At 44.6% G+C, this 26,541-nt stretch overlaps 1 protein-coding gene across 1 annotated transcript; it reads right to left on the bottom strand.

Moving 5' to 3' along the window:
• Nucleotides 1-437: 437 nt before the first annotated feature.
• On the bottom strand, nucleotides 438-26,377 carry LOC139162890 (zinc finger protein 91-like). Its single transcript, XM_070743791.1, has 5 exons — nucleotides 26,306-26,377; nucleotides 20,414-20,540; nucleotides 17,969-19,079; nucleotides 17,391-17,743; nucleotides 438-2,047 (listed from the first exon to the last, which is right to left on the bottom strand). Exons 1-5 carry the CDS (start codon nucleotides 26,375-26,377, stop codon nucleotides 585-587), a joined length of 3,126 nt encoding a protein of 1,041 aa, XP_070599892.1. The 3' UTR covers nucleotides 438-584.
• Nucleotides 26,378-26,541: the final 164 nt, after the last annotated feature.

The following is a 26,541-nucleotide window of genomic DNA, read 5'->3' on the forward strand; positions in this document are numbered from 1 at the left end:
CCTTCCCACAGTCTAGGCATTTATACAATTTTTCTCCTGTGCGGAGCCATTTATGGGAAACAAGGTCGCACATTTGCCTGAGGCTTTTTCCAGAGTTTAGGCATTTATAGGGTTTTCCTTCCATTTGGCGGGACCCAGGGGAAGAGCCTTCTCTGTGGCGGCCCCAACCCTCTGGAACCAACTCCCCCCAGAGATTAGAATAGCCCCCATCCTTCTTGCCTTTCGTAAGCTTCTTAAAACCCACCTCTGTCGTCAGGCATGGGGGAACTGAGGCTTCTACAATTTATGCATGGTACGTTTGTATGTATGATTGGTTTTAAAATAAGGGTTTTTAGCTACTTTAGTATTGGATTGCCGCATGTTGTTTTTACCACTGTTGTTAGCTGCCCCGAGTCTACGGAGAGGGGCGGCATACAAATCCAATAAAATGAAAAAAATGAAAATGAAAATATCCTTTTATGGGACATAAGTGAAGTCTTCACATTGAAACTTTTTCCACAATCCACACATTTGTAAGGTGTTCCCTCTGTATGGATCATTTTGTGTGATTTCAGACGGTCTCCGTACATGAAGCTCTTTCCACACTACACATCTATGGAGTTTCTATCCCTGTGGAGCTGTTTATGGCGGCACAGGCTAATGCTGCTTTTATAGCTCTTTCCACACTCCATGCATTTATAGGGTTTTTCTACTGCATGGACCAATTTATGAGAAGCAAGGGTCTTACTTTGGCTGAAGCTCTTCCCACAGTCTAGGCATTTATGGCGTTTTTCTCCTCCGTGGATCCGTCTATGGGAAGCAAGCCCACCACTTTGTTTGAAGCTGTTCCCACAGTCTGGGCATTTATAGGGTTTTTCTCCTGTGTGGACCAATTTATGAGAAGCGAGGGTCTTACGTTGGCTGAAGCTCTTCCCACAGACTAGGCATTTATAGGGTTTCTCTCCCGTGTGGACCCGTTTGTGGGAAGCGAGCCCACCCTTCCATCTGAAGCTCTTCCCACAGTCTGGGCATTTATAGGGTTTCTCTCCTGTGTGGATCCTATTATGTGAAATAAGGTCATAGTTTTGCCTGAAGCTCTTCCCACAGTCTAGGCATTTATGGCGTTTTTCTCCTCCGTGGACCCGTCTATGGGAAGCGAGCCCACCGCTTTGTTTGAAGCTGTCCCCACAGTCTGGGCATTTATAGGGTTTTTCCTCTCTGTGGATCCGTCTATGAGAAGCCAGGGAACTGCTTTGTCTGAAGCTCTTCCCACAGTCTGGGCATTTATAGGGTCTCTCTCCTGTGTGGATCCTATTGTGTGAAATAAGGTCATTGCTTTGGCTGAAGGTCTTCCCACACTCCATGCATTTATAGGGTTTCTCTCCTGTGTGGACCCGTTTATGGGAAACAAGGTGACTGTTAGTGTTGAACACCTTCCCACAGTCTAGGCATTTATAGGGTTTTTCTCCTGTGTGGATCAGTTTATGGGAAGCAAGCCCACCACTCCGTCTGAAGCTCTTTCCACACTCTGTGCATTCATAGGGTTTCTCTCCTGTGTGGATCACTTGGTGAGCAGACAGACCCCAGTATCCCCTAAAGCTCTTTCCACACTCCGTACACTTATAGGGTTTTTCTCCCGTGTGGACCTGTTTATGGGAAGCAAATTTACCTCTCTGCTTGAAGCTCTTCCCACAGTCTAGGCATTTATAGGGTTTTCCTCCTGTGTGGATCCTTTTATGAATGGTAAGACTACTCTTTCCCCTAAAGCTCTTTCCACACTCCGTGCATTTATAGGGGTTTTCTCCTGTGTGGATCCCTTTATGGCGAACAAGGTCACGACTTCGTGAGGAGCTCTTTCCACACTCCAGGCATTGATAGGGTTTTTCTCCTGTATGGTAAGTAAGGGAACCCTTCGCAGTAAACCCTTTTCCACAATCCACACATGCATAAAGTTTTCTCCCTGTATGGATCCTTTTATGGCACATCAAGGAACTACTAGTTGGGTAGCTCTTCCCACATTCTATGCATTCAAAACGTTTTTCTCCAGTATGTATCCTTTTATGGGAAATAGGATAATTACGGCTGAGGTTTTTTTCCAGTTTTCCCACGATTGCTAACATTGCGGTTTGATTTGGATCGTTTTCTACTTTGACATTTCCTTGAATTTTCTCTGGAATCCCATTGGGTCAGGAAACGATCCACTTCCACACATTCAGGAATAGATTTTTCTCTCAGATTCTGCTTCTTTCCATATTCCTTCCTTCCCCGCTGATTTGTAGATGTCTCTTCGGGGATTTCAGTTTTGATTCTTTGCAATGGCACTAAGTTTTCCATCTTCTGCACATCAAATGCTTTTAGGGGGAAGAAAAACAAATTAGAATAATCTGCAACGTCCATCTTAGGATCTCTACGCATAGCTTTATCTACTACTGAGCATCTGCGGAGAAAGCAATGAAGGAACATAGAATGGGTTTCAGTGATTAACTTAAAAGACTGGCGTGGCTCCTCATTTTTGGTAGTTAAAATTTTAAAGCAAAAAACAAGTCTTGACATCAGGATGTGGCCCACAAATTGTCTCAACTACGGCACACCCAACTTGCATTCAATAAAACATTGCAACACAAAGCAAGACAAATTTTGTTGCCGAGTAGGACAACTTCAATAGGAATAACCACCCACTCCCTGATCATCTTCCCAATAATTCTGCAGTAATGACCCAGGGGCCAAGGATGACCACAAGACTGTGAACGTCAATCTTTATTGGTCATTACAGTGACCTCATAGAAACATAGAAGATTGCTGGCAGAAAAAGACCTCATGGTCCATCTAGTCTGCCCTTATACTATTTCCTGTATTTTATCTTAGGATGGATCTATGTTTATCCCGGGCATGTTTAAATTCAGTGACTGTGGATTTACCAACCACGTCTGCTGGAAGTTTGTTCCAAGCATCTACTACTCTTTCAGTCAAATAATATTTTCTCATGCTGCTTTTGATCTTTCCTCCAACTAACCTCAGATTGTGTCCCCTTTCCTATTAAAAACACTTCCCTCCTGGACCTTATTTAACCCGTTAACATATTTAAATGTTTTGATCATGTCCCCCCTTTTCCTTCTGTCCTCCAGAGTCCAGACTATACAGATTGAGTTCATTAAGTCTTTCCTGATACGTTTTATGCTTAAGACCTTCCACCATTCTTGTAGCCCGTCTTTGGACTTGTTCAATTTTGTCAATATCTTTTTGCAGGTGAGGTCTCCAGAACTGGATACAGTATTCCACATGTGGTCTCACCAGCGCTCTATATAGCGGAATCGCAATCTCCCTCTTCCTGCTTGTTATACCTCTAGCTATGCAGCCAAGCATCCTACTTGCTTTCCCTACTGCCTGACTGCACTGCTCACCCATTTTGAGACTGTCAGAAATCACTACCCCTAAATCCTTCTCTTCTGAAGTTTTTGCTAACATAGAACTACCAATACAATACAGTGATACCTTGTCTTACAAACTTAATTGGTTCCGGGACGAGGTTCTTCAGGTGAAAAGTTTGTAAGGCGAAACAATGTTTTCCATTGGAATCAATGGAAAAGCAATTAATGCGTGCAATCCCAAAATTCACCCCTTTTGCCAGCCGAAGTGCCCGTTTTTGTGCTGCTGGGATTTGCCCTGAGGCTCCCCTCCATGGGAAACCCCACCTCCGGACTTCCCTTGCCTGTTTTTGAGCTGCTGGGATTCTCCTGCAGCATCATAAAAACACGGAAATCCAGAGGGGAGCCTCAGGGGAATCCCAGCAACATAAAAACGGGTGCTTCGCTGGCAACGGAAGTCCAGAGGCGGGGTTTCCCATGGAGGGGAGCCTCAGGGGAATCCCAGCAACATAAAAACGGGTGCTTCGCTGGCAATGGAAGTCCAGAGGCGGGGTTTCCCATGGAGGGGAGCCTCAGGGGAATCCCAGCAACATAAAAACAGGTGCTTCGCTGGCAACGGAAGTCCAGAGGCGGGGCATCCCAGCAGCGGCGGTGGGTTTGTAAGGTGAAAATAGTTTGTAAGAAGAGGCAAAAAAATCTTAAACCCTGGGTTTGTATCTCAAAAAGTTTGTATGACGAGGCGTTTGTACGACGAGGTATCACTGTACTCAGATTGAGGATTCCTTTTCCCCAAGTGCATTATTTTACATTTGAAAACATTAAACTGCAGTTTCCATCTCTTTCTTATAAACGAAACTGTGCTACTTAGAAGACCATGAAGGGGGACTGGAATTAATGTAAGAAGAAAAAAAACAGAGGTGAATTGATTTTATACAGTTACGTATATAGGAACCCTTACCTAAGGAGGCCACCATCCTAGATGTTTCCAACATGACTTCGTGATACAGGGCTTTCTGGCTGGGATCAAGTAGCAACCACTCTTCACTGTTGAAAGAGATGGCCACCTCCACAAAGGACACAGGACCCTAAAGAAGCAAGAATTCCTGTGAGCAGACGCGATGGAATTTGCAAGATCTCCTTCAAGCTGCAAATCCTAAAAGCACAAATATGCCTGGAGATTCTCAGTCATCCATGATCATGGTTTTTTCCAAAAGTGCTTTTTTTATCAGGAGGCCATTGGACTTCCTGGTTTTTCTTTGAAGACACAGGAAGAAAAGCATTAATACCACTTTACAATGCCTTGATAAGGCCACGCTTGGAATACTACACTTAGTTTTGGTCACCACAATGTAAACAAGAACAGAAGGGGTGCAGAGAAGAGCAACAAAATGATCAGGGTACTGGAGGCTGATACATATGAAGAACAATTGCAAGGACAATGTCTAGTTTAATGTCTAGCTTTGAAAAATGTTCGGAATCTTCAGATCGTGCAGAATGCAGCTGCGAGAGCAATCATGGGCTTCCCCAAATATGTCCATATTACTCCAACACTCGGCAGTCTGCATTGGTTGCCGATCAGTTTCCGGTCACAATTCAAAGTGTTGGCTATGACCTATAAAGCCCTTCATGGCACTGGACCAGAATATCTCCGGGACCGCCTTCTGCCGCATGAATCCCAGCGACCGGTTAGGTCCCACAGAGTTGGCCTGACATAAAAATACTGACATAAAAATCTTAACTTTTCAATACTTTTCAGCAATTATATAATTGTAATTTAAATAATTAAAATCAATTTGAAGAAATAAACTTATCTATCAAATATCACTATGTAATGTATTCAATCTAGTAAATTTAACTATTCAATACTTTATTTTAATATCTTTAAGAATCTTTTTTTTGTGTGTTCCACCAATTGTAAACTTTCTGCCAAGTTTTATAAAATTCTGTTTCGGCTTGATTATTTAATCGTCTCATCATCATATCTAATTCTGCACATTCCACAATCTTCCTAAAAACTTCTTCGTCTTTTTTGTGCAAGCAGGGGGTTGGACTAGAAGACCCCCAAGGTCCCTTCCAACCAGGGGTGGACCCAACCTGCAACGGGCGGGAATGCCACTCCGGTAGCGGAAATGGAACTGTGTGTGCAGCTCCATTACCGACGGCCACACAGGTGCAACCGGCGCGATTCCGGTAAAAATCACCGGGGGTTTTTGCAAAGAAACCGGCAATTTTTGCTAAAATCTCGCTGCCAGAAGGATATTTTTGTGAGATTTTGGCTGCTGTACATGTGAAGCAGTCAAATCTTGCCACGGTGCCTAGAGCGGCAGTCAGGGTCAGTAGCAACAGCAGCAGGCCCGAGCTCCAGGTACATAGCCGGAGCTCGGGGCCACCTGGCTTGCTCCCCGTGCTGCATGCCGTTTTCTCGGCTCTGCAGGGGAGAAGCTGCAAGAGGCAAGCGGGGTACACAGTCCATGAGCAGCAGAGGTCGCTTATCTTATTTTAGCCAATTTTCACACTTACTTACTTACTTACTTACTTACTTACTTACTTACTTACTTACTTATTTATTTATTTGATTTGTATGCCGCCCCTCTCCAAAGACTCGGGGCGGCTAACAACAATAAAGAAGACAATGTAACAAATCTAATATTAAAAAATAATCTAAAAAACCCCAATTTAAAGAACCAATCATACATACAAGCATACCATGTATAAATTCTATAAGCCTGGGGGGAAGGGAAAATTTCAATTCCCCCATGCCTGACGACAGAGGTGGGTTTTAAGGAGCTTGCGAAAGGCAAGGAGGGTGGGGGAAACTCTGATATCTGGGGGGAGCTGGCTCCAGAGGGCCGGGGCCGCCACAGAAAAGGCTCTTCCCCTGGGTCCCGCCAAATGACATTGTTTAGTCGACAATGTCATTTGGTCTGATGCCATGAAGGGCTTTATAGGTCATAACCAACACTTTGAATTGTGACCGGAAACTGATCAGCAACCAATGCAGACTGCGGAGTGTTGGTGTAACATGGGCATGTTTGGGAAAGCCCATGATTGCTCTCGCAGCTGCATTGTGCACGATCTGAAGTTTCCGAACACTTTTCAAAGGTAGCCCCATGAAGAGAGCGTTACAGTAGTCAAACCTCAAGGTGATGAGGGCATGAGTGACTGTGAGCAGTGACTCCCGGTCCAAGTAGGGTCGCAACTGGTGCACAACATGCTGAGAATGCTCAGGAAGATAAATTTATCTCAGCATCTACTGTTGTCCTACTATCGCAGCACCATTGAGAGTGTCCTGACATACGGCATTCTAGCTTGGTATGGGAGCAGTTCTGTAGCAAACAAAAAAGCTCTACAGAGAATTATTAAAACTGCCCAGAACATCATTGGGCTCCAGCTATTCGCCCTGGATGACATCTTCACATCTCGCTGTTCTAGGAAGGTGCATAACATTCTGAAAGACTCTTCTCCTCCTGCTTACAATCTTTTTGAACTGTTGCCTTCTGGCAGAAGATACAGAACAACTAGAACTTGGACCACACGTTTCCTGAATAGTTTTTATCCCAGAGCTATACTCGCACTTAAAAACAAACTAAGGGGTCACCATCAGTGACCGTTGGACAATATTACTTGGTCTGTCATGTAGATGTTTGAGTGGTTCAGGGTGGGAAATTTGTAGTGGGTGGGACATTTTATTCTATTTTTTATTCTATTTTTAAATTTACCTATTTCTGTTTTTATGTATGGTGGATCTGGTCTCTAGGTGTCACACGACTTTCGTTGTCAATGACAATTCGTTGTATTGACAATGACAATACATTTATTATTATTATATGCCTTTTTCTCTGCCCCCCCATTACACTATGCCCCTTTCTTCTTACTTTTCCATATTTTTTCTTTTTCCTTTATATTTTGATAAGCTAATAAAAAACTTAAATTGTGATAATATAAATGAGGGTGAAAGTGAACTTAGAGGAGAGGATATATGAAAGGAAGAGAATATATATGATAAGTGAGAGAAAGGAAAGACAATTGGACAGGGGACGAAAGGCACACCAGAGCACCCCTTTACTGGCCTCTTAGGAACCTGGAGAGGTCAATCGTGGAGAGTCTAAGGGAGAAATGTTGGGGGTTAGGGGTTGACACAATTGAATCCGGTAATGAGTTCCACGCTTCGATAACTCAGTTGTTGAAATCATATTTTTTACAGTCAAGTTTGGAGCGGTTCGTATTAAGTTTGAATCTGTTGCGTGCTCTTGTGTTGTTGCGGTTGAAGCTAAAGTAGTCATTGACCAGTAGGACGTTGCAGCATATAAGATGCTAATCTCTTACTTCCTACCTGAGTCAGGAATCCAGTGGCTCTTTCAGGTCCATCGATAGAAGGAGATGGTTCAGTGAACAACGTTGACTCCATTTTCTCTACTGTGAAGGATAAAGGATCGAAACAGGAAAGGGTTCAACTTCATCTTTTCTAGCTCGGAGGCGCAATGTAAGATTTCTTCCTGTCCGGCCCAGAAAACCATTTGCCTCTTCTCCACACTCAATTTCCTATGCTCCATCGTGGGAACAATGAATGAAAGGGGAAGACCGAACTCCACCACATGCTGAAGAACAAACCTCAGTTAGATTGTTCTCCTAAAGTGTTTGGAAATCTCAGATCGTGCAGAAACAATGTCGGCTGGCGGGACCCAGGGGAAGAGCCCTCTCTGTGGCAGCCCCGACCCTCTGGAACCAGCTCCCCCCCAGATTAGGATTGCTCCCACCCTCCATGCATTTCGTAAACTCCTTAAGACCCACCTCTGCCGTCAGGTACAGGGGAATTGAGACATCTTCCCCAGGCCTATATAGTTTATATATGGTATGTTGTGTGTATGTTTTTTAATTATGTTTTTTTTTAGTTTTTTAAATATTAGATTTGTATTTTACATTGCGTTCGCTATTGCTGTGAGCCGCCCCAAGTCTACGGAGAGGGGTGGCATACAAATTTAATTAATTAAATAAATAAATAAATAATAATAATAATAAATTTAATAATAATAAATATCTACGGTCCAGATGGCATCCACCCCAGAGTTGTTAAAGAACTCAGATCTGTCATTGCTACCCCCCTGACTGATTTGTTTAACCAATCCCTGTTAACAGGAGATGTTCCTGAGGATTGGAGAATGGCCAGTGTTGTGCCCATCCACAAGAAGGGCAGTAGAGAAGAAGCTAGTAACTACAGGCCAGTTAGCTTGACATCAGTTGTAGTTAAAATGATGGAGACTCTACTCAAAAAGAGGATAAATCAGCACCTAAAAACAATAACTTATTGGACCCAAATCAGCATGGCTTTACTGAAGGCAAATCATGTCAGACTAATCTCATTGATTTCTTTGACTATGTCACAAAGGTGTTGGATGAAGGTGGTGCCGTGGATATTGCCTACCTGGACTTCAGCAAAGCCTTTGATACGGTTCCACATAAAGAGCTGATAGATAAATTAGTGAAGATTGGTCATAATCCCTGGATAGTTCAATGGACTTGCAGCTGGCTGAAGCGTAGACAACAGAGAGTTATTGTTAATGGCAAGTATTCTGAACAGAGTCAGGTTACAAGCGGTGTGCCACAAGGGTCTGTTCTGGGTCCTATTCTTTTTAATATGTTTGTGAGTGACATAGGGGAAGGTTTGGTAGGGAAGGTTTGCCTATTTGCCGATGACTCTAAAGTGTGCAATAGGGTTGATATTCCTGGAGGCGTCTGTAATATGGTAAATGATTTAGCTTTACTAGATAAATGGTCAAAGCAATGGAAACTGCAGTTTAATGTTTCCAAATGTAAAATAATGCACTTGGGGAAAAGGAATCCTCAATCTGAGTATTGTATTGGCAGTTCTGTGTTAGCAAATACTTCAAAAGAAAAGGATTTAGGGGTAGTGATTTCTGACAGTCTCAAAATGGGTGAACAGTGCAGTCAGGCGGTAGGGAAAGCAAGTAGGATGCTTGGCTGCATAGCTAGAGGTATAACAAGCAGGAAGAGGGAGATTATGATCCCGCTATATAGAATGCTGGTGAGACCACATTTGGAATACTGTGTTCAGTTCTGGAGACCTTGCCTACAAAAAGATATTGACAAAATTGAACGGGTCCAAAGACGGGCTACAAGAATGGTGGAAGGTCTTAAGCATAAAACGGATCAGGAAAGACTTCATGAACTCAATCTATATACTGTAGTCTGGAGGACAGAAGGAAAGGGGGGACATGATCGAAACATTTAAATATATTAAAGGGTTAAATAAGGTCCAGGAGGGAAGTGTTTTTAATAGGAAAGTGAACACAAGAACAATGGGACACAATCTGAAGTTAGTTGGGGGAAAGAGTAGTAGATCCTTGGAACAAACTTCCAGCAGACGTGGTAGATAAATCCACAGTAACTGAATTTAAACATGCCTGGGATAAACATATATCCATCCTAAGATAAAATACAGAAAATAGTATAAGGGCAGACTAGATGGACCAGGAGGTCTTTTTCTGCCGTCAGACTTCTATGTTTCTACTCGGATTATTAATCTCCAAAACCCCATCAGGGAGAAATGGAAGAATTCAAGCATGTGAAGATCTCTTTGTATTCCCCCCAAAAAGAAGCTTCTCTGACCTGGATCTCTTCCTGCTTCTCCTCTGGTCTTCCAGGCTCAGAAGGGATCTCCCAGCTTTCAACTGGTCTCCGCTGGATCTCCACAGATCCTCCCAGGAGTCTTGAATCTCAATGGAGATGTGAGCAAGGGACTCCTTTAGGCTCCCTTCTCTCCTCCCACCTGCCCCATTCTTAAATCTCCCCCCATGCACAGCCAAGAGCAGCTATGGGGAGGATTTCCCGCTCCCTCCAGGCCTCAGGATCTCCTTCCGTCCTCTGGGGAGGATCTGAGTCGCGGAATCCCTTCTTGTTCCGGCTCCAACAGATTCCCAAGGAGGAACTCTCCGCCGGAACCACCCGACCAGGCAGACGGAGTGGCCTCGTCAGTCGCCAGCCAAGAGAGCGCCCTCTTGTGGCACCTGGAGGGAATTGCGGCTGAGGAATTCTGGGAGTTGAAGTCCAAATATCTTCAAGTGGCCAAGGTTGGGAAACACTGCCCTAGACATTGCTTCGCTCAGGGGCCACCTGTGTCCCCGCCCTTCCACAGGTTAACCAAGAAAACCTCCTGCACACAATCCCCGTAGCCCCACCCCACTTTCTCTTTCTGCTCCAAAAGTTTTCTCCGCAGGGAGAAATCGCCAGAGATTCTGCCCAGAAACAGATGAAGGGAGATTTCCGATTGGCACAACCGATTTCTGGCAACCAACTCCGAAGTATCCCGGTCAAGCCCCTCCCACTTCCATTTCTCCCCTTTCTTGGGTAACGGGCTCCGCCCATTGTTGCAGCTGCGTGTGGCGACGTCCGCCGGGAGCCCTGGAAGTGAAGGGGGGGGAGGATCCACGGTAAGGAAGCGGGGGGGGGGGGGAATGGGAGGGACCATTGATGCTAATAGGAGGGGCGGGAAGATAGCAACTAGGATCCAACCCGGGGAAAACGGATGCCTGGAGAGGGGAGATGCGTGACTCTTCCTGTTTCCTCTTGGCCACACCCCTCCCAAATGGAGAAGCGGGAAAAGGTTCCGAGCGGGGTGGGAGGAGCCTATTCTGGCGGGAAGCGCGGAGAGAGAGAGAGAGAGATGCGGCTATGAGGGAGTTCCGCCATTAAGGGGCCCTAAGAGACAGACTCCAATCCTTCTTTCTCTAGGTCTGACCCCGAATTAGGCCTTCTTCTGGCCCACTCTTCTCAGATGCCTCCTCTGCTGTGTCCCCCCACCCAAGGAGCCCCTTTCCGACTTCTCTGATGGAAGCCCCCCCCCCCCCGACCCTTTTAAAATCACCGCGTCACTGAGGTTAATGACTGGGACAATCCCCATATCTCCACACTTATTTTGTTTGTTTATTTATTTATTCATTTGTCCAATACTGTACACAAATACATAGGAAGAAAAATAGACAAGTAGTAATATATATAAGGGTAAAGTGAACTTAGAGGAGAAGATATATGAAAGAAAGAGAATATATATGATAAGTGAGAGAAAGGAAAGACAATTGGACAGGGGACGAAAGGCACACAAGTGCACTTATGTACGCCCCTTACTGGCCTCTTAGGAACCTGGAGAGGTCAATCGTGGAGAGCCTAAGGGAGAAGTGTTGGGGGTTATGGCTTGACACTATTGAGTCCGGTAATGAGGTCCACGCTTCGATAACTTGACTGTTGAAATCATATTTTTTACAGTCAAGTTTGGCGCGGTTCGTATTAAGTTTGAATCTGTTGCGTGCTCTTGTGTTATTGCGGTTGAAGCTGAAGTAGTCATTGACCGGTAGGACGTTGCAGCATATGATCTTGTGGGCAATACTCAAATCGTGTTTTAGGCGCCGTAGTTCTAGGCTTTCTAGGCCCACGATTGTTAGTCTATTTTCGTAGGATATTCTGTTTCGAGTTGAGGAGTGAAGGATCCCCTTTCAAGCCCACAGCCTCCACTCTTTAATTATCGTGCGAAAGTTCATTTATTTCCGTAATGCAACTTAAAAGCTGAAATTTACAAGGTGAATTTATGAGAGTGACTCATTACATACAAGGCAAGATAGTCCAAGCCATAAATTGTCGTAACTGTGATTGTGGGATACAGCTCATGAAAACTCCAAACCCACCATCTCAGATAATTAGAATATTACATGCAATCAATAAAACAAGAGTTGTACATTGAACAATATCGGACCTTTGAAAAGTATAAGCATGCATATGTACTCAGTAATTGGTTTGGGCCTGTTTTGTAGCAATTACGGTCTTATAATTTTCAGAGGCCCGATATTGGTCTATGTACAATCCTTGTTTTATTGAACAATCTTGCCTTGCGTGTAATGAGTCTCATATATTACGTCTCACCTTTTAAGTTGCTTACTGAAATAAATGAACTTTTTCACAATATTCTAATTTTTTGAGTTTCACCTGTAATACTGCTATCACGTCACCCCGAGTCCTTCATTTCACTAGACTAGATAAACAAAGTTGGAAGGTACCTTGTAGGTCACCTAATCCAACCCCCTGCCCATGCAGAAGACAAAATTTCTAAAAGATGAGTCTTTTGGGGAATATGAAGGGATCTTCACATGCTTTAATACAGTGTTTTTCAACCGGTGTGCCGCGAGACATGGTCAGGTGTGCCACGAAGCTCAGCTGCCAAGACCGGAAGCTGAGCTTTATTCTTCGCGCCCAGCTGGAGTTTCCCAGCGGAGGCGGCAACAAGTGTCCTTTCGGGCCCGGCGGAAGGGCAATGGCAGCGGGAACGGGAGACTGCCGGCTGCAGCGGCCCCGGGCAGTCGCCGGGGGATGGCGGCGGCGAGAGTTCCAAGGTGGAGGCACTGACAGTGGTGGATGTGCTGCTGGATGCCATACGTGCTGGCGCTGCGGGGCTGGCACTGGCTCGCTGGCTGGGCCAGAGGTGCCAGCCCCGCAGTGCCAGCATGTACGGTGTCCAGCTGCACGTCCAACCGCCACCGTCGGTGCCTCCACCTTGGAGCTCCCTCTTGCCGCAGCCATCCCCCGGCAACTGCCCGAGGCCGCTGCAGCCGGCAGCCTCCCGTTCCCGCTGCCACTGCCCTCCCGCCAGGCCCCAAAGGACAAGCAGCATGTCCAGCAGCACGTCCAGCTGCCGCCGTCAGGGCTCCCGCTCGCAGTCAACCACTCTGCCGCCACCCCTGGCTACTGCCCGATGCCGCTGTTGCCGGCGTGGTGTAACGAGAGAGAAAGAGAGAGAGAAAGAGAGATAGCAAGAGAGAGAGAGAGAAAGAGAGATAGCAAGAGAGAGAGAGAGAGCAAGAGAGACAGAGAAAGAGATAGCAAGAGAGAAAGAGAGAGATAGCAAGAGAGACAGAGAGAGATAGCAAGAGAGACAGAGAGAAAGAGAGAGAAAGCAAGAGGGGGGAAGGAGGGAGAGAGAAAGACAGAGGGAGGGAAGGAGAGAGAAAGAGGAAGGAAGTGAGAAAGAAAGAGGGATGGAGAGAGAAAGAAATGAAGAGAGAGAAAGAGAGAGGGGGAGAGAAATAGAGCAAAAGGGAGGAAGAGAGGGTTTTTTGTCCAAACTTTTTTTTAGGCCCCCGCCTCCCCGCTCAATGTTCCCCAGGATTTTGAAAATATGAAAAATGTGCCGTGGCTCAAAAAAAGGTTGGGAAACACTGCTTTAATACTGCCATTTCACCCTGATGGAGATTTGGAGACTAATAATCCAAGTAGATATTTAGAGAACCTCATTAGTGAAATTGTTCTTATGTCCTTTCAAAGAGTAACTTGTTTGGAGAGATTCTCCCATTGGGAAGATCCCCTGATGGACACAGGGGTTTTGTGGGCAGAAAGTAGAATCTACATCCCTGGTTCCCCACACGGGTAGTGTTGGGCAAACCGAACTTGCAAAGTTAGGGCTCATGCCGAACTTTGCAGTGTTTTTTTTTGAAGTTCGCGTAAAGTTCGGGTTCGGTCGAAGAACACCGCAAAATGCCGCCACCCGGGAGGAGAGTGGGAAATCCCATGATGGGATTCCGGGGGCGGGGCTTTGACGCCACAGAGACTACTCCCTGGTCGGCTGAAACGGGAAGGAGTCTCCATGACATCAAAGCCCCGCCCCCGGAATCCCATCATGGGATTCCCCACCTCCTTTTGCTTGCGGCCTCCTTTTCTGTAAAAATCAAAGGAATTCCCCACCTCCTTGTTTACTTTTACAGAAAAGGATGCTGCGGTGCTGCTGCTGTTCGGGTTCAGGTAAAGTTCGGGTTCGGCAAACTCACCCGAACTTCACGGCAAAATTCGGGTGAGTTCGGCAAACTTGAACTTCGTTGGGTTCGCCCAACACTACACATAGTGGGGTAATTTCATTTTTAATGGAAGCAGTTGGGACCTTGTTTAAACCTAGTTAATGGCCTTTTAGGCTTCCTCTGCATAGTAGTTCACTTTTTGAATAATAAGAATTACAGTGTTCCCTCGATTTTCGCGGGTTCAAACTTTGCGAATCGCCTATACCACGGTTTTTCAAAAAATATTAATTAAAAAATACTTCGCGGGTTTTTTTCTATACCACGGTTTTTCCCACCCAATGACATCATACGTCATCGCCAAACTAATATTTTTTGCAAATAAATAACAAAAAAAATATTATTGTTAATGAATAATTATGTTTATAAATATCAGGATCACTAAGTGTCTTATTCAATGGTGAGTAGCAGTCATAATGGTGAGTAAATGGTTGTTAAGAGAATGGGAAATGGTAATTTAGGGGTTTAAAGTGTTAAAGGAAGGCTTGTGATACTGTCCATAGCCAAAAATGGTGTATTTACTTCCGCATCTCTACTTCGTGAAAATTCGACTTTCGCAGGCGGTCTCGGAATACATCCCCGTGAAAATCGAGGGAACACTGTACATGTCATGGAGGGGGGAGGCTTCAGGATTTTAGAGACGCTTAGGTGGGGCATGGCCAAAAGAAGGTTAGGAACCACTGATTTAGATCCTCTTTTGTACTGTCTCTTAACTGCAACTTCTGAAAGCAAGCTGTTCCACTGGTCAGTTGTTCCCCTTGTCAGAAAATTTCTCTTTATTTCTAGATTGAAATCTTTATTGACTAGTCATAACCAAATCCTGCAACTGTTTTTTTAATTTATTTTTTATTTTTTTAAATATTTTTTTTACAAATATACACTAAATACATACGAACATATAGTTACGGTTGACAGTAAAAAAACATGGTGAATGTTTACATAAGCAATAATCGTACACTTTGGCGATAGGCCAAAAGAAATATACAAAACAATCAATGAACGCACAGACCTAGAGAAGAAAAAAGAAGAAAGAAGAAGAATGAAAAGAAGAAGAGGGTGGGCGGGTGGGCGGTAGAACTGTGTTGAGATTGTGAACTAATTAAATTTACAGCAGCTCATTTCCTTATATCTAGAAACATAGAAACATAGAAGACTGACGGCAGAAAAAGACCTCATGGTCCATCTAGTCTGCCCTTATACTATTTCCTGTGTTTTATCTTAGGATGGATCTATGTTTATCCCAGGCATGTTTAAATTCAGTTACTGTGGATTTATCAACCACGTCTGCTGGAAGTTTGTTCCAAGGATCTACTACTCTTTCAGTCAAATATTTTCTCACGTTGCTTCTGATCTTTCCCCCAACTAACCTCAGATTGTGTCCCCTTGTTCTTGTGTTCACTTTCCTATTAAAAACACTTCCCTCCTGAAACTTATTTAACCCTTTAACATATTTAAATGTTTCGATCATATCCCCCCTTTTCCTTCTGTCCTCCAGACTATACAGGCTGAGTTCATGACGTCTTTCCTGATACGTTTTATGCTTAAGACCTTCCACCATTCTTGTAGCCCGTCTTTGGACCCGTTCAATTTTGTCAATATCTTTTTGTAGGTGAGGTCTCCAGAACTGAACACAGTATTCCAAATGTGGTCTCACCAGCGGTCTATATAAGGGGATCACAATCTCCCTCTTCCTGCTTGTTATACCTCTAGCTATGCAGCCAAGCATCCTACTTGCTTTTCCTACTGCTCGACCACACTGCTCACCCATTTTGAGGCTGTCAGAAATCACTACCCCTAAATCCTTCTCTTCTGAAGTTTAGAATTATAGATAAATAAAAAGAAAGCGTTGAATAAATCAAGGTAAAGAGGCTTTTAAAAGGGTCATACCATTTTGGGATATACATCAATATCTCTTACATCTATTTTTTTTAAAAGAAAGGTTTTATACCAGATTTGTATCTTTGAGTATATACAATTCTTGACATTTGTTGAGCGAGTTGTTCTTTTTTTTTTAGCCAACAGTAGAAAGGGTCCCAACAGTTTTTAAATGAGGACTCAGTATTGTTTATAACTACCATAGTTAACTTAGTCATTTCTGCACAATATTTAATTTTCCCTATTATTAGGTCATCTTGGGGTATATCTTCATTTTTCCACCATTGTGCGAATATTAATCTGGCTGCCGTGGTTATATGGATAATTAAATGAGTTTGCTTTTTGGGAAGATTTTGCCTTAAGATGCCTACTCTGGTTTCTCTTCAGATCATACAAATCTTTCGCCTTTTATCCTGCAACTGTCTTCATGTTTTAGTTCCCAAACCTTTGATTACCGTACTTGTTCTTCTCCAACTTTTCCCAAAGGCTCAACGCCTTTTTTGTAGTGTGACCAAAATCAGTTGCAGTGTTCCAGGTGTGGACTTACCAAAACGTTATAAATCGGTACTAGTATTTCACAAGATTTTGATTCTATGCCTCTACCTCTACATATAAATATTTGGGAGAGATTTTCACTTAAAATCAAACTTGTGCACATACATTATATGAAAACTAATGGCCATGAAGCTCTTCCCACATTCCAGGCATTTACAGTAGTACCTCTAGATACGAGCTGCTCCACAAGCGAGTATTCCAAGATACGAGCCACGAGGGGAGAGAAATTTCTGTTCCAGACCCGAGCTCAAATTCGGGATACGAGCCGAGCGTCCACTAGGTGGCACAAGAATCCTTGCTTTTGGTTATCTCGGAGGGGAAAAACAAAGTCTAAAGCCATTTGTTCCAGATACGAGTTGTTCGACATACAAGCTCCCTTCTGGAACGAATTATACTCGTATCTAGGGGTACTACTATATAGGGTTTCTCTCCCTTTATGGGAAGTCAAAGATATATCAACAGTGAAGGTCTTTCCACACTCTGTGCACTTATAAGATTTTTTTCCTGTATGGATCCTTTTATGTCCGCTTTGGCGGAAGTTCTTACCAGGCTCTGTATTAATAGGATATTTCTCCTATGTGGATCCTTTCATGAGACGTAAGAGAAGTCTTGAAAGTGAAACTCTTTCCACACTCCAAGCATGTATAAGGTTTCTTTCCCATGTGGAGCCGTTTATGGAGGTTCAGGTAACTGTTGCTTTTATAGCTGTTTCCACACTCCGTGCATTTATAGGGTTTTTCTCCTGTGTGGACCCCTTTATGGGAAAGAAGGCTACTACTTTGGCTGAATCCCTTCCCACAGTCTAGGCATTTATAGGGTTTTTCTCCTGTGTGGATCCTCTTATGAGAAGTAAGATAACTCTTTACGCTGAAGCTCTTTCCACACTCCGTGCATTCATAGGGTTTCTCTCCTGTGTGGGCCCCTTTATGGGAAGCAAGGCTACTGCGTTGGCTGAAGCCCTTCCCACAGTCTAGGCATTTATAGGGCTTTTCTCCTGTGTGGATCCGTTTATGAGAAGTAAGAGAACTCTTTACACTGAAGCTCTTCCCACACTCCGTGCATTGATAGGGTTTTTCTCCTGTGTGGATCCGTTTATGATAAGCAAGAGAACTCTTTATACTGAAGTCCTTCCTACAGTCTAGGCATTTGTAGACTGCATCCCTTTTGTGGGATTTCAGACATCTGTGCCTGAAGCTCTTTCCATATTCTAGGCACTTTTCTCCGACGTGGATCTTTTTACGAGAAGTTAACTTATCTCCTGTCCCAATGCTTTTCCCACACATGCATTTATAGAACTTTTCTCCAGTGTGGGCCAATTGATGGGAGACAAGGTCGGAACTCCGCCTGAAGCCCTTCCCACAGTCTAGGCATTTATAGGGTTTTTCTCCCGTGTGGATCCGTTTATGGGAAACAAGGCTACTACTTTGGCTGAATCCCTTCCCGCAGTCTAGGCATTTGTAGGGTTTCTCTCCTGTGTGGACCCGTTTATGAGATGTAAGACCACACTTTACAGTGAAGCTCTTCCCACACTCCGTGCACTTATAGGGTTTTTCTCCTGTGTGGATCCGTTTATGAGAAGCAAGAGCACCCGTTACACTAAAGCTCTTTCCGCATTCCGTGCATTTATAAGGTTTTTCCCCCGTGTGGATCCGTTTATGCGCAGTAAGGGCACACTTTAAACTGAAGCTGTCTCCACACTCCGTGCATTTATAGGGTTTTTCTCCCGTGTGGATCCGTTTATGAGACGTAAGCGCACTCTTGACACTGAAGCTCTTCCCACACTCTGTGCATTCATAGGGTTTTTCTCCCGTGTGGACGCCTTTATGGGAAGTAAGGCTACTGAGTTGGCTGAAGCCCTTCCCACAATCTAGGCATTGATAGGGTTTTTCCCCAGTGTGGATCCGTTTATGAGAAGTCAGAGCACTCTTCACACGGAAGCTCTTCCCACACTCGGTGCATTCATAGGGCTTTTCCCCCGAATGGATCCTTTTGTGGCACATCAGGTAACTACTGCTTGTGAAGCTCTTCCCACATTCTGTGCACTTGTAGGGTTTTTCTCCCGTGTGGATCCTTTTATGGGACGTTAGGGAACTCCTTAGACTGAACTTTTTCCCACAATCCACACATTTATAAGGTTTTTCCCCTGTGTGGATCCTTTCGTGGGATTTCAGAGACGCTCTGTGCTTGAGGCACTTCCCACACTCTGAGCACTTGTAGAGCTTTTCGCCGATGTAGATCTTTTCATTAGAAGTTAAAACTCTTCTTGCTGCAACACTTTTTCCACAGTCCGTTTCCACACATTCACGGAAAAGGTTTTCTGTGCTATTGTGCTTCTTTCCGTGTTTCTTCCTTCCCCACTCGCTTGGCGATGTCTCCTCACGAATTTCAGTTTTGATTCTTTGCACTAAATTTGGTCCTTCGTCACGGTCGTTTTCTTTTTTCTGTGAAACAAACGCTGGCAGGGGAAGAAAAATAAATAGAATAATGTACAATGTCCACTTTGGCCTTCCTATGCTTAGATTTATCTACTACTGGGCATCTGAGATGAAAGGAATGAGGGAAGTGACACCATGAATGTTAGTTATTAATTTAACGACTAGCATAACTTCATCTAAAACTCATTCTTGGGAGTTAAAAATTAAGAGCAAAAGCAAGTCTTGACATTAGGACCTGACACATAAATTATCTGAACTATGACCCACCCGTGTTGCATTTAATAAGATATCATGTGTTGTGGTTAGCTCTGGCCCAGCTCCTGCCCCAAGGACTGTGGATGTGGGGGAGACATCCACATGCTGCAGCCACGCATGCGGAGAGCGATGCATAGGCAGCAACAACTGAGGGATTATTATCAAAGAAAATGAGGCCACCTGTGGTTGGGTGGGGCTGTGGTCATTAGTGAGGCTGCTATAAAGAGCAGCGTGTAGGTTTGGCCATTGTGGAGGATTATCTGATCGTTGCGTTTGGTGCCTGCCTTGCTGACTTTGACTTTTTGTGTGCTGATTTTTCCCCGCTTTGAAACTAACCCAGCGCAAGGTATGTTTCACTTTGTGAAAGAAGAAGGACTGTGAATTGCCTCACAGCTGCAAGCTAAGTATCACACAACTGATAAGGGACTTGTACAAATCACCAGTTTGTTTGGAGACGAGTGCTCTTTGCTATACCAAAAGAGGGCTTGGTTTAAGTGAATTTTCATTATAAAGAACATTGTTTTGAATTTTCAAATGTGTGTGTGTCTGAAATTTGTACCTGTGAATTTTTGGGAGGATTCTACCAGAGAGCCCGACAACAGTTATTAATTTAACAACTAGCATAACTTCATCTAAAACTCATTCTTGGGAGTTACAAATTAAGAGCAAAAGCAAGTCTTGACATTAGGACCTGACACATAAATTATCTGAACTATGACCCACCCGTGTTGCATTTAATAAGACATCATGTATCATTGCAACACAAAGCAAGACCAAGTTTTTTTGCTGAGTAAAACAACTGCAATAGGTAACAACATCCTCTCCTTGATCGTCTTTCCAATAACTTTATAGTAATGACCAAGGCCCCACGGATCCCCACAACACTGAATGTCAACCATTGCTGGTCACAACACTGATCTCTTTTTCTAAATAAAACTGTGCTACTTAGAAGACCACGAAGGCGGACTGGAATTAATGTAAGAGGAAAAAAGAAGTGATGAAATCATTTTTAACACATTGTGTGTAGATCTAAGTTGTAAATAAAGTTTCTAGAGACATTTTGCCCTGCTTCAAATTTCCCTCCAGAGAAAACCCTTACCTAAAGAGGCCACCATCCTTGACGTTTCCAACATGACTTCTTCATACAGGGCTTTCTGGCTGGGATCCAACAGCAACCACTCTTCACTGTTGAAATGGATGGCCACCTCCCCAAAGGACACAGGACCCTAAAGAAGGAAGGAGGGTTGTAAACAGACTCGGTGGAATTTGCAAGATCTCCTACAATCTGCAAATCCTAAAAGCACAAATGCCTATGAGGATTCTCAGCCATCCATGGTCATGGTTGTCCCAAAGGGGCTTTTTCAAAAGACAACTGGACTTTATGGACTTTGAAGATGTTTCGCTTCTCATCCAAGAAGTTTCTTCAACAACCAGAATAGTAATAATAATTAATAATAATTAATTAGATTTGTATGCCGCCCCTCTCCGAAGACTCGGGGCGTCTCACAGCAATAATAAGAACAATATACGGACCCTAAACAAGCAAGAATCCCTGTGATCTCCTTCAATACGGAAATGCTAAAAGCATAAATATCTGGAGATTCTTAGTCGTCCATGGTCACGGTTGTCAGAAAAGGTGTTTTTTTCCAAGAGGCAATTGGACTTTCTTGTTTTTCTTTGAAGAAGTTTCACTTCTCCTCCAAGCTGAAGAAAATTCTTTGATGAGCAGCGAAACATATTCAAAGAACAACCAAAAAGTCCAATTGCTTCTTGGAAAAAAGCACATTTGGGACCAAATGTGACCAAACGAAGACGGAGTGGCTGTGGGTTTTGCCTCCCAAGGACAATTCCATCTGTCCGTCAATCACCCTGGGGGGGGAATTATTGACCCCCTCAGAGAGGGTCCGCAACTTGGGCGTCCTCCTCAACCCACAGCTCACATTAGAGAACCAACTTTCGGCTGTGGCGAGGGGGGTCTTTGCCCAGGTTCGCGGCCCTATTTGGACCGGGAGTCACTGCTCACAGTCACTCATGCCCTCATCACCTCGAGGCTCGACTACTGTAACGCTCTCTACGTGGGGCTACCTTTGAAAAGTGTTCGGAAACTTCAGATCGTGCAGAATGCAGCTGCGAGAGCTATCATGGGCTTCCCCAAATATGCCCATGTTACACCAACACTCCGCAGTCTGCATTGGTTGCCGATCAGTTTCCGGTCACAATTCAAAGTGTTGGTTATGACCTATAAAGCCCTTCATGGCACCGGACGAGAATATCTCCGGGACCGCCTTCTGCTGCACGAATCCCAGCAACCAGTTAGGTCCCACAGTGTGGGCCTTCTCTGGGTCCCATCAACTAAATAATGTCGTTTGGCGGGACCCAGGAGAAGAGCCTTCTCTGTGGCGGCCCCGACCCTTTGGAACCAACTCCCCCCAGATATCAGAGTTGCCCCCACCCTCCTTGCCTTTCGTAAGCTCCTTAAAACCCACCTCTGTCGTCAGGCATGGGGGAATTGAAATATTCCCTTCCCCTAGGCTTATAAAATTTATGCATGGTATGTTAGTATGTATGATTGGTTTTTAAATTGCGATTTTAAATTAACTTAAATTTAAATATTAGATTTGTTTACATTGTATTATTATTGCTGTGAGCCGCCCCAAGTCTGCGGAGAGGGGAGGCATTCAAATCTGATAGATAGATAGATAGATAGATAGATAGATAGATAGATAGATAGATAGATAGATAGATAGATAGATAGATAGATAAATAAATAAATAAATGCCCTCTTTTTTAGACATTTCCCTAGGTGGACTGAACACATTATGTGATTAAAATGGCAGCATTCACAGCCTCTGGCTGAAAACCAATTACCTTGCCCCACTATGCTGATCTTCAATATCATCTATCTGCCTGGATCACATGGTACAGTCTTCTGCCGCATGAATCCCAGCGGCCGGTTAAGTCCCACAGGCTTGGCCTTCTCCGAGTCCCTTCAACTGAACAATGTTGTCTGGCGGGACCCAGGGGAAGAGCCTTCTCTGTGGCGGCCCCGACCCTCTGGAACCAGCTCCCCCCGGAGATCAGGACTGCCCCCACCCTCCTTGCCTTTCGTAAACTCCTTAAAACCCACCTCTGCCGTCAGGCATGGGGGAACTGAGACATACCCTCTTGCCTATGTAGCTGTATGTATGTTATGTTTGTGTGTATGCTTTTTTTTATATACTGGGGGTTTTTAGGCTTTTTAAGGTAAAATTGTTATTTTAAACTTTAATATTAGATTTGTTACTGTATATTGTTTTTATCATTGCTGTGAGCCGCCCCGAGTCTGCGGAGAGGGGTGGCATGCAAATCTAATTAATAATAATAATAATAATAATAATAATAATAATAATAATAATAATAATAATAATAATAATATATCAGTGGCACCAAGGTTTCATGGGATTTCTGGCTTATATACTAACCAAATGGTCTTTGTTGTTCTTTGAAGATGCTGCCATGTGGCATTTTTTTGAAACCAAAAATTGTAAAACCACTAAGGAATTCCACAGATCTCCAAATTATTATTTTTTAAAATATATTTTTATTGATTTTATAAAAGTGGTTACATAGAAACAAACATAAAACAGTGCACAGTGCATGTGCCCATCACCTGACCGACAGAGAAACCCCCATCACCACCACCACCCATTACAAGGGGTTCGAAATTTACTAGTTTATATATATATATTTCCTTGGCTCTACTTTGCATTTGTTATTACTAAAAGAGTGATTGCAGTTTATTTTTCACATTTGCATCACAGATTCTACTCAACATATAACCTTTCACCTTATTCCATCGTACCATCAGCTTCTCCAGTTTGTTTTCATCAAAGTTGTTTAATCTTATTTCCATGATTTCAAAATGTATGTGATCTGCCATGTACCAGTATCAATTCTGTAGTGTCCATTTTATAGACTCTTTCCAACCCAATACCACTACCGCTTGAGCACTTTCCAATGCTGCAGATTTTATTTCTTTAAAATCTCCTAGCTCTCTTTGTTTAATTAAAATCGCTATTTCTTTTGTAATTGTCCAATTAATATTTAACATTTTATTTATTTCGTTCTGCACTTCCTTCCAAAATTTCTGAATTTCTACACACTCCCAGAACATATGCATGAAAATTCCTTTCTTTCGGCAACCATGCCAACAGTTACCTTTCTCTTTTCCCTGGAAGTGTGCAAGTTGTGCTGGTGTATAATACCATTTGTGTAAGATTTTTCTTCTCATCTCTTTAACTCTTGTGTTTTTAATCTTATGTATATTTTCTACTATTTCTTTCATTTCACTTTCATCTATTTGTAAACCATTTTGCCAGCATCTTGTCAAACTTTTTATTACTTCCTCTTCTACTTGCAATAACATTCTATATATATTGCTAGCTTGAGCTTTTGTATCATTAATTTTTTCTTTTATTATTTTTTCTAAACAATTTTCTTCGCGCAAGAAAGCTTCTTTATTCTCACTTTTATTTAAGTATTTACTTATTGCATTAATCTGCATCCATTTCTGTTGACCCAGCCACCATTCCAGCCGAGTTCTGCTAACTCTCCCGTCCTTCTCATATAATTGTTCAATTCCCATTATCCCTTTGCTATTTAATTCTTTTATAATTCTGCTTAAGTTAACATCATTACCTGTATTCAATACGTGTAACGTTGATTAAAAAAAACCCCAAACAAACACAGATCTCCAAATCTTTGTTTAGTGGAGGGCCTAGTTTGACGGATTGTAAATTAAAATTACAGTGGTACCTCAAGATACGAACCCCTCGTCTTACGAACAACTCGTGATACGAACCCGGGGTTCAGAAAAAATTTGCCTCTTCTTACGAACTTTTTTCGAGTTACGAACGCCAAACCCGAACGTCCGGGTTCGGCGTTCAGAGGCTCCTGGGAAGCCGCCCGGCTGTTTTAAAAGGTGACCGCCGGGCTGGGGGGCTTCCCAGCAACCTCCCGAACCCCGAACTTTTGCCGAACTTCTGGGTTCGGGGTTCGGGGGGGTGCTGGGAAGCCCCCCAGCCTGGCTGTCACCTTTTAAAACAGCTGGGGGGCTTCCCAGCAGCCTCCCGAGCCGAACGCGGAAATTTGGGTTTGGCGTTCGGCTTCGGGAGGCTGCTGGGAAGCCGCCCGGATGTTTTAAAAGGTCACAGCCGGGCTGGGGCGCTTGCCAGCAGCTCCGACTCCCCGCCGCTCGCTCATGGCCGGCAGAAGATCGCTCTTGCCCGGCTTCCCCGCGAGGCATCAGGTCAGCATTCTGTGTGGGCGGGCGGCGGGGAAGCCGGCGGCTGTGGCAGCTGCTGCAGGAGGCTTTCCCCCTCCTCGTCCGCCGCCCGCCCGCCCAGAATGCTGACCTGATGCCTCGTGGGGAAGCCGGGCAAGAGCGATCTTCTGCCGGCCATGGGCGAGCTACAATAGGCTTCCACGCCCTTCACCCGTGCCTGGCGGGAGGTGAAGAGTGCTTTGCCCAGTGCAAAGTTGACAGCAAGCAGCTCCGCAGTCGCCGAAGGAGGCTTAACCGCACCCCTCTGTCCCACCCATCGCCCGTGGCCGGCAGAAGAGCGGGGATAGGCAGGAGGAAGTTATGCCGTATACGGGCAATGGGTGGGACAGAGGGGTGGGGTTAAGCCTCCTTTGGCGACTGCGGAGCTGCTTGCTGTCAACTTTGCACTGGGCAAAGCACTCTTCACCTCCCGCCAGGCACGGGTGAAGGGCGTGGAAGTCTATTGTAGCAGCTGCTACAGCGGAGACATTTGGGGTTTTGGCTGGGGGGGGGAAGGCAGGAGGTCCGGCCCTTCACTTGCCCTCCCAGCAAAAGGCAAAGCCGCGCAGCTCCGCAGTCGCCGAAGGAGGCTTAACCCCGCCCCTCTGTCCCACCCATCGCCCGTATCCGGCATAACTTCCTCCTGCCTTTCCCCGCTCCAGCAGAAGAGCAGGGGCAGGCAGGAGGCAGTCTTTAACATGCCGCAGAGGCTCTGGAGCGCCGCCTGGTCTTCGCAGCACTGGCTTTCGCCCTTGTTGCGTTCGCGAGCTTTCATTCCCAGGAAGCTCTCCTGGGAAGGATCCCACGGTCAGTCGGCTGCGGACGGGAGGAAGGCGAATGCGGTCCGGAGGCTGGGAGAGAGGCGGAGAAAGGGATCAATGTAAAAGCGCTGGGCTGGGAACGTCTTTGGCCAATTAGCTCCTGGAGTGTGGAGGCTGCCTCCCCCCTCCTCCCATATTCCGCCTCCCTTCCCTTTGAGTCATTGCAGCCGGACAGTAACTGTCTACCCAATCCACCCATGAGGCTCCCTCTGGGCAGTCTGCACTGCCTCTCTCCCCCCCCCCCGTCTCCCCCCCTCCTCTACCCACCCCCGAACAATCTGAATGCCGGCAGTAATGAGGCAAAAGGGGTGAGTTTTCCGCTTGCACGCATTAATCGCTTTCCCATTGATTCCTATGGGAAACATTGTTTCATCTTACAAACTTTTCACCTTACGAACCTCGTCCCAGAACCAATTAAGTTCGTATCATGCGGTATCACTGTATTATTCTTTTGCTTTGCTCAGAAAAAAGCATTATTGTAAGTTGCTCCCCAAAGGAAGTGAGCCGGGGTGGTGCAGCAGGTAGAGTGCTGTACTGCAGGCCACTGAAGCTGACTTGTAGATCTGAAGGTCAGCGGTTCAAATCTCATCACCAACTCAGGGTTGACTCAGCCTTCCATCCTTCCGAGGTGGGTAAAATGAGGACCCGGATTGTGGGGGCTATATGCTGGCTCTGTTAAAAAGTGCTATTGCTAACATGTTGTAAGTCGCCCTGAGTCTAAGGAGAAGAGCGGCATAAAAATTGAATAAATAAATGAAGGAAGGAAGGAAGGAAGGAAGGAAGGAAGGAAGGAAGGAAGGAAGGAAGGAAGGAAACTAGAGATATCCTACTGTTTCCCCATATAAGATGCTAATCTCTTACTTCCTACCTGAGTCAGGAATCCAGCGGCTCTTTCAGCTCCAGCTACAGGAGATGATTCCGTGAACAACGGTGACTCCATTTTGTCCACTGGGAAAGAGAGAGACAGAAAGAAAACAGGAAATGGTTCAACTTCATCTTTTCTAGCTAGAAAGCGCAACATAAATATGTAACATACCCGGTATACCGAAAATCAATTACCATAGAATAGGTTGGAAATAGCATTTAAGATTTAAGAATATGACT

This window comes from Erythrolamprus reginae, chromosome 2 (genome assembly GCF_031021105.1).
Source record: "Erythrolamprus reginae isolate rEryReg1 chromosome 2, rEryReg1.hap1, whole genome shotgun sequence".
In the NCBI taxonomy this organism is placed as follows: Eukaryota; Metazoa; Chordata; class Lepidosauria; order Squamata; family Dipsadidae; genus Erythrolamprus; species Erythrolamprus reginae.

Excerpts from the sequence above, each read along its gene's own strand:
- LOC139162890 (XM_070743791.1), bottom strand. The coding sequence starts at position 26,377 with ATGGAGTCACCGTTGTTCACGGAATCATCTCCTGTAGCTGGAGCTGAA. Across the intron at positions 19,080-20,413 it reads AAGGATGGTGGCCTCTTTAG|CGTTTGTTTCACAGAAAAAA; the intron begins GTAAGGGTTTTC and ends TTCCCCTGCCAG. Across the intron at positions 17,744-17,968 it reads GACTGTGGGAAGGGCTTCAG|TATAAAGAGTTCTCTTGCTT; the intron begins GCGGAGTTCCGA and ends GAAGGACTTCAG.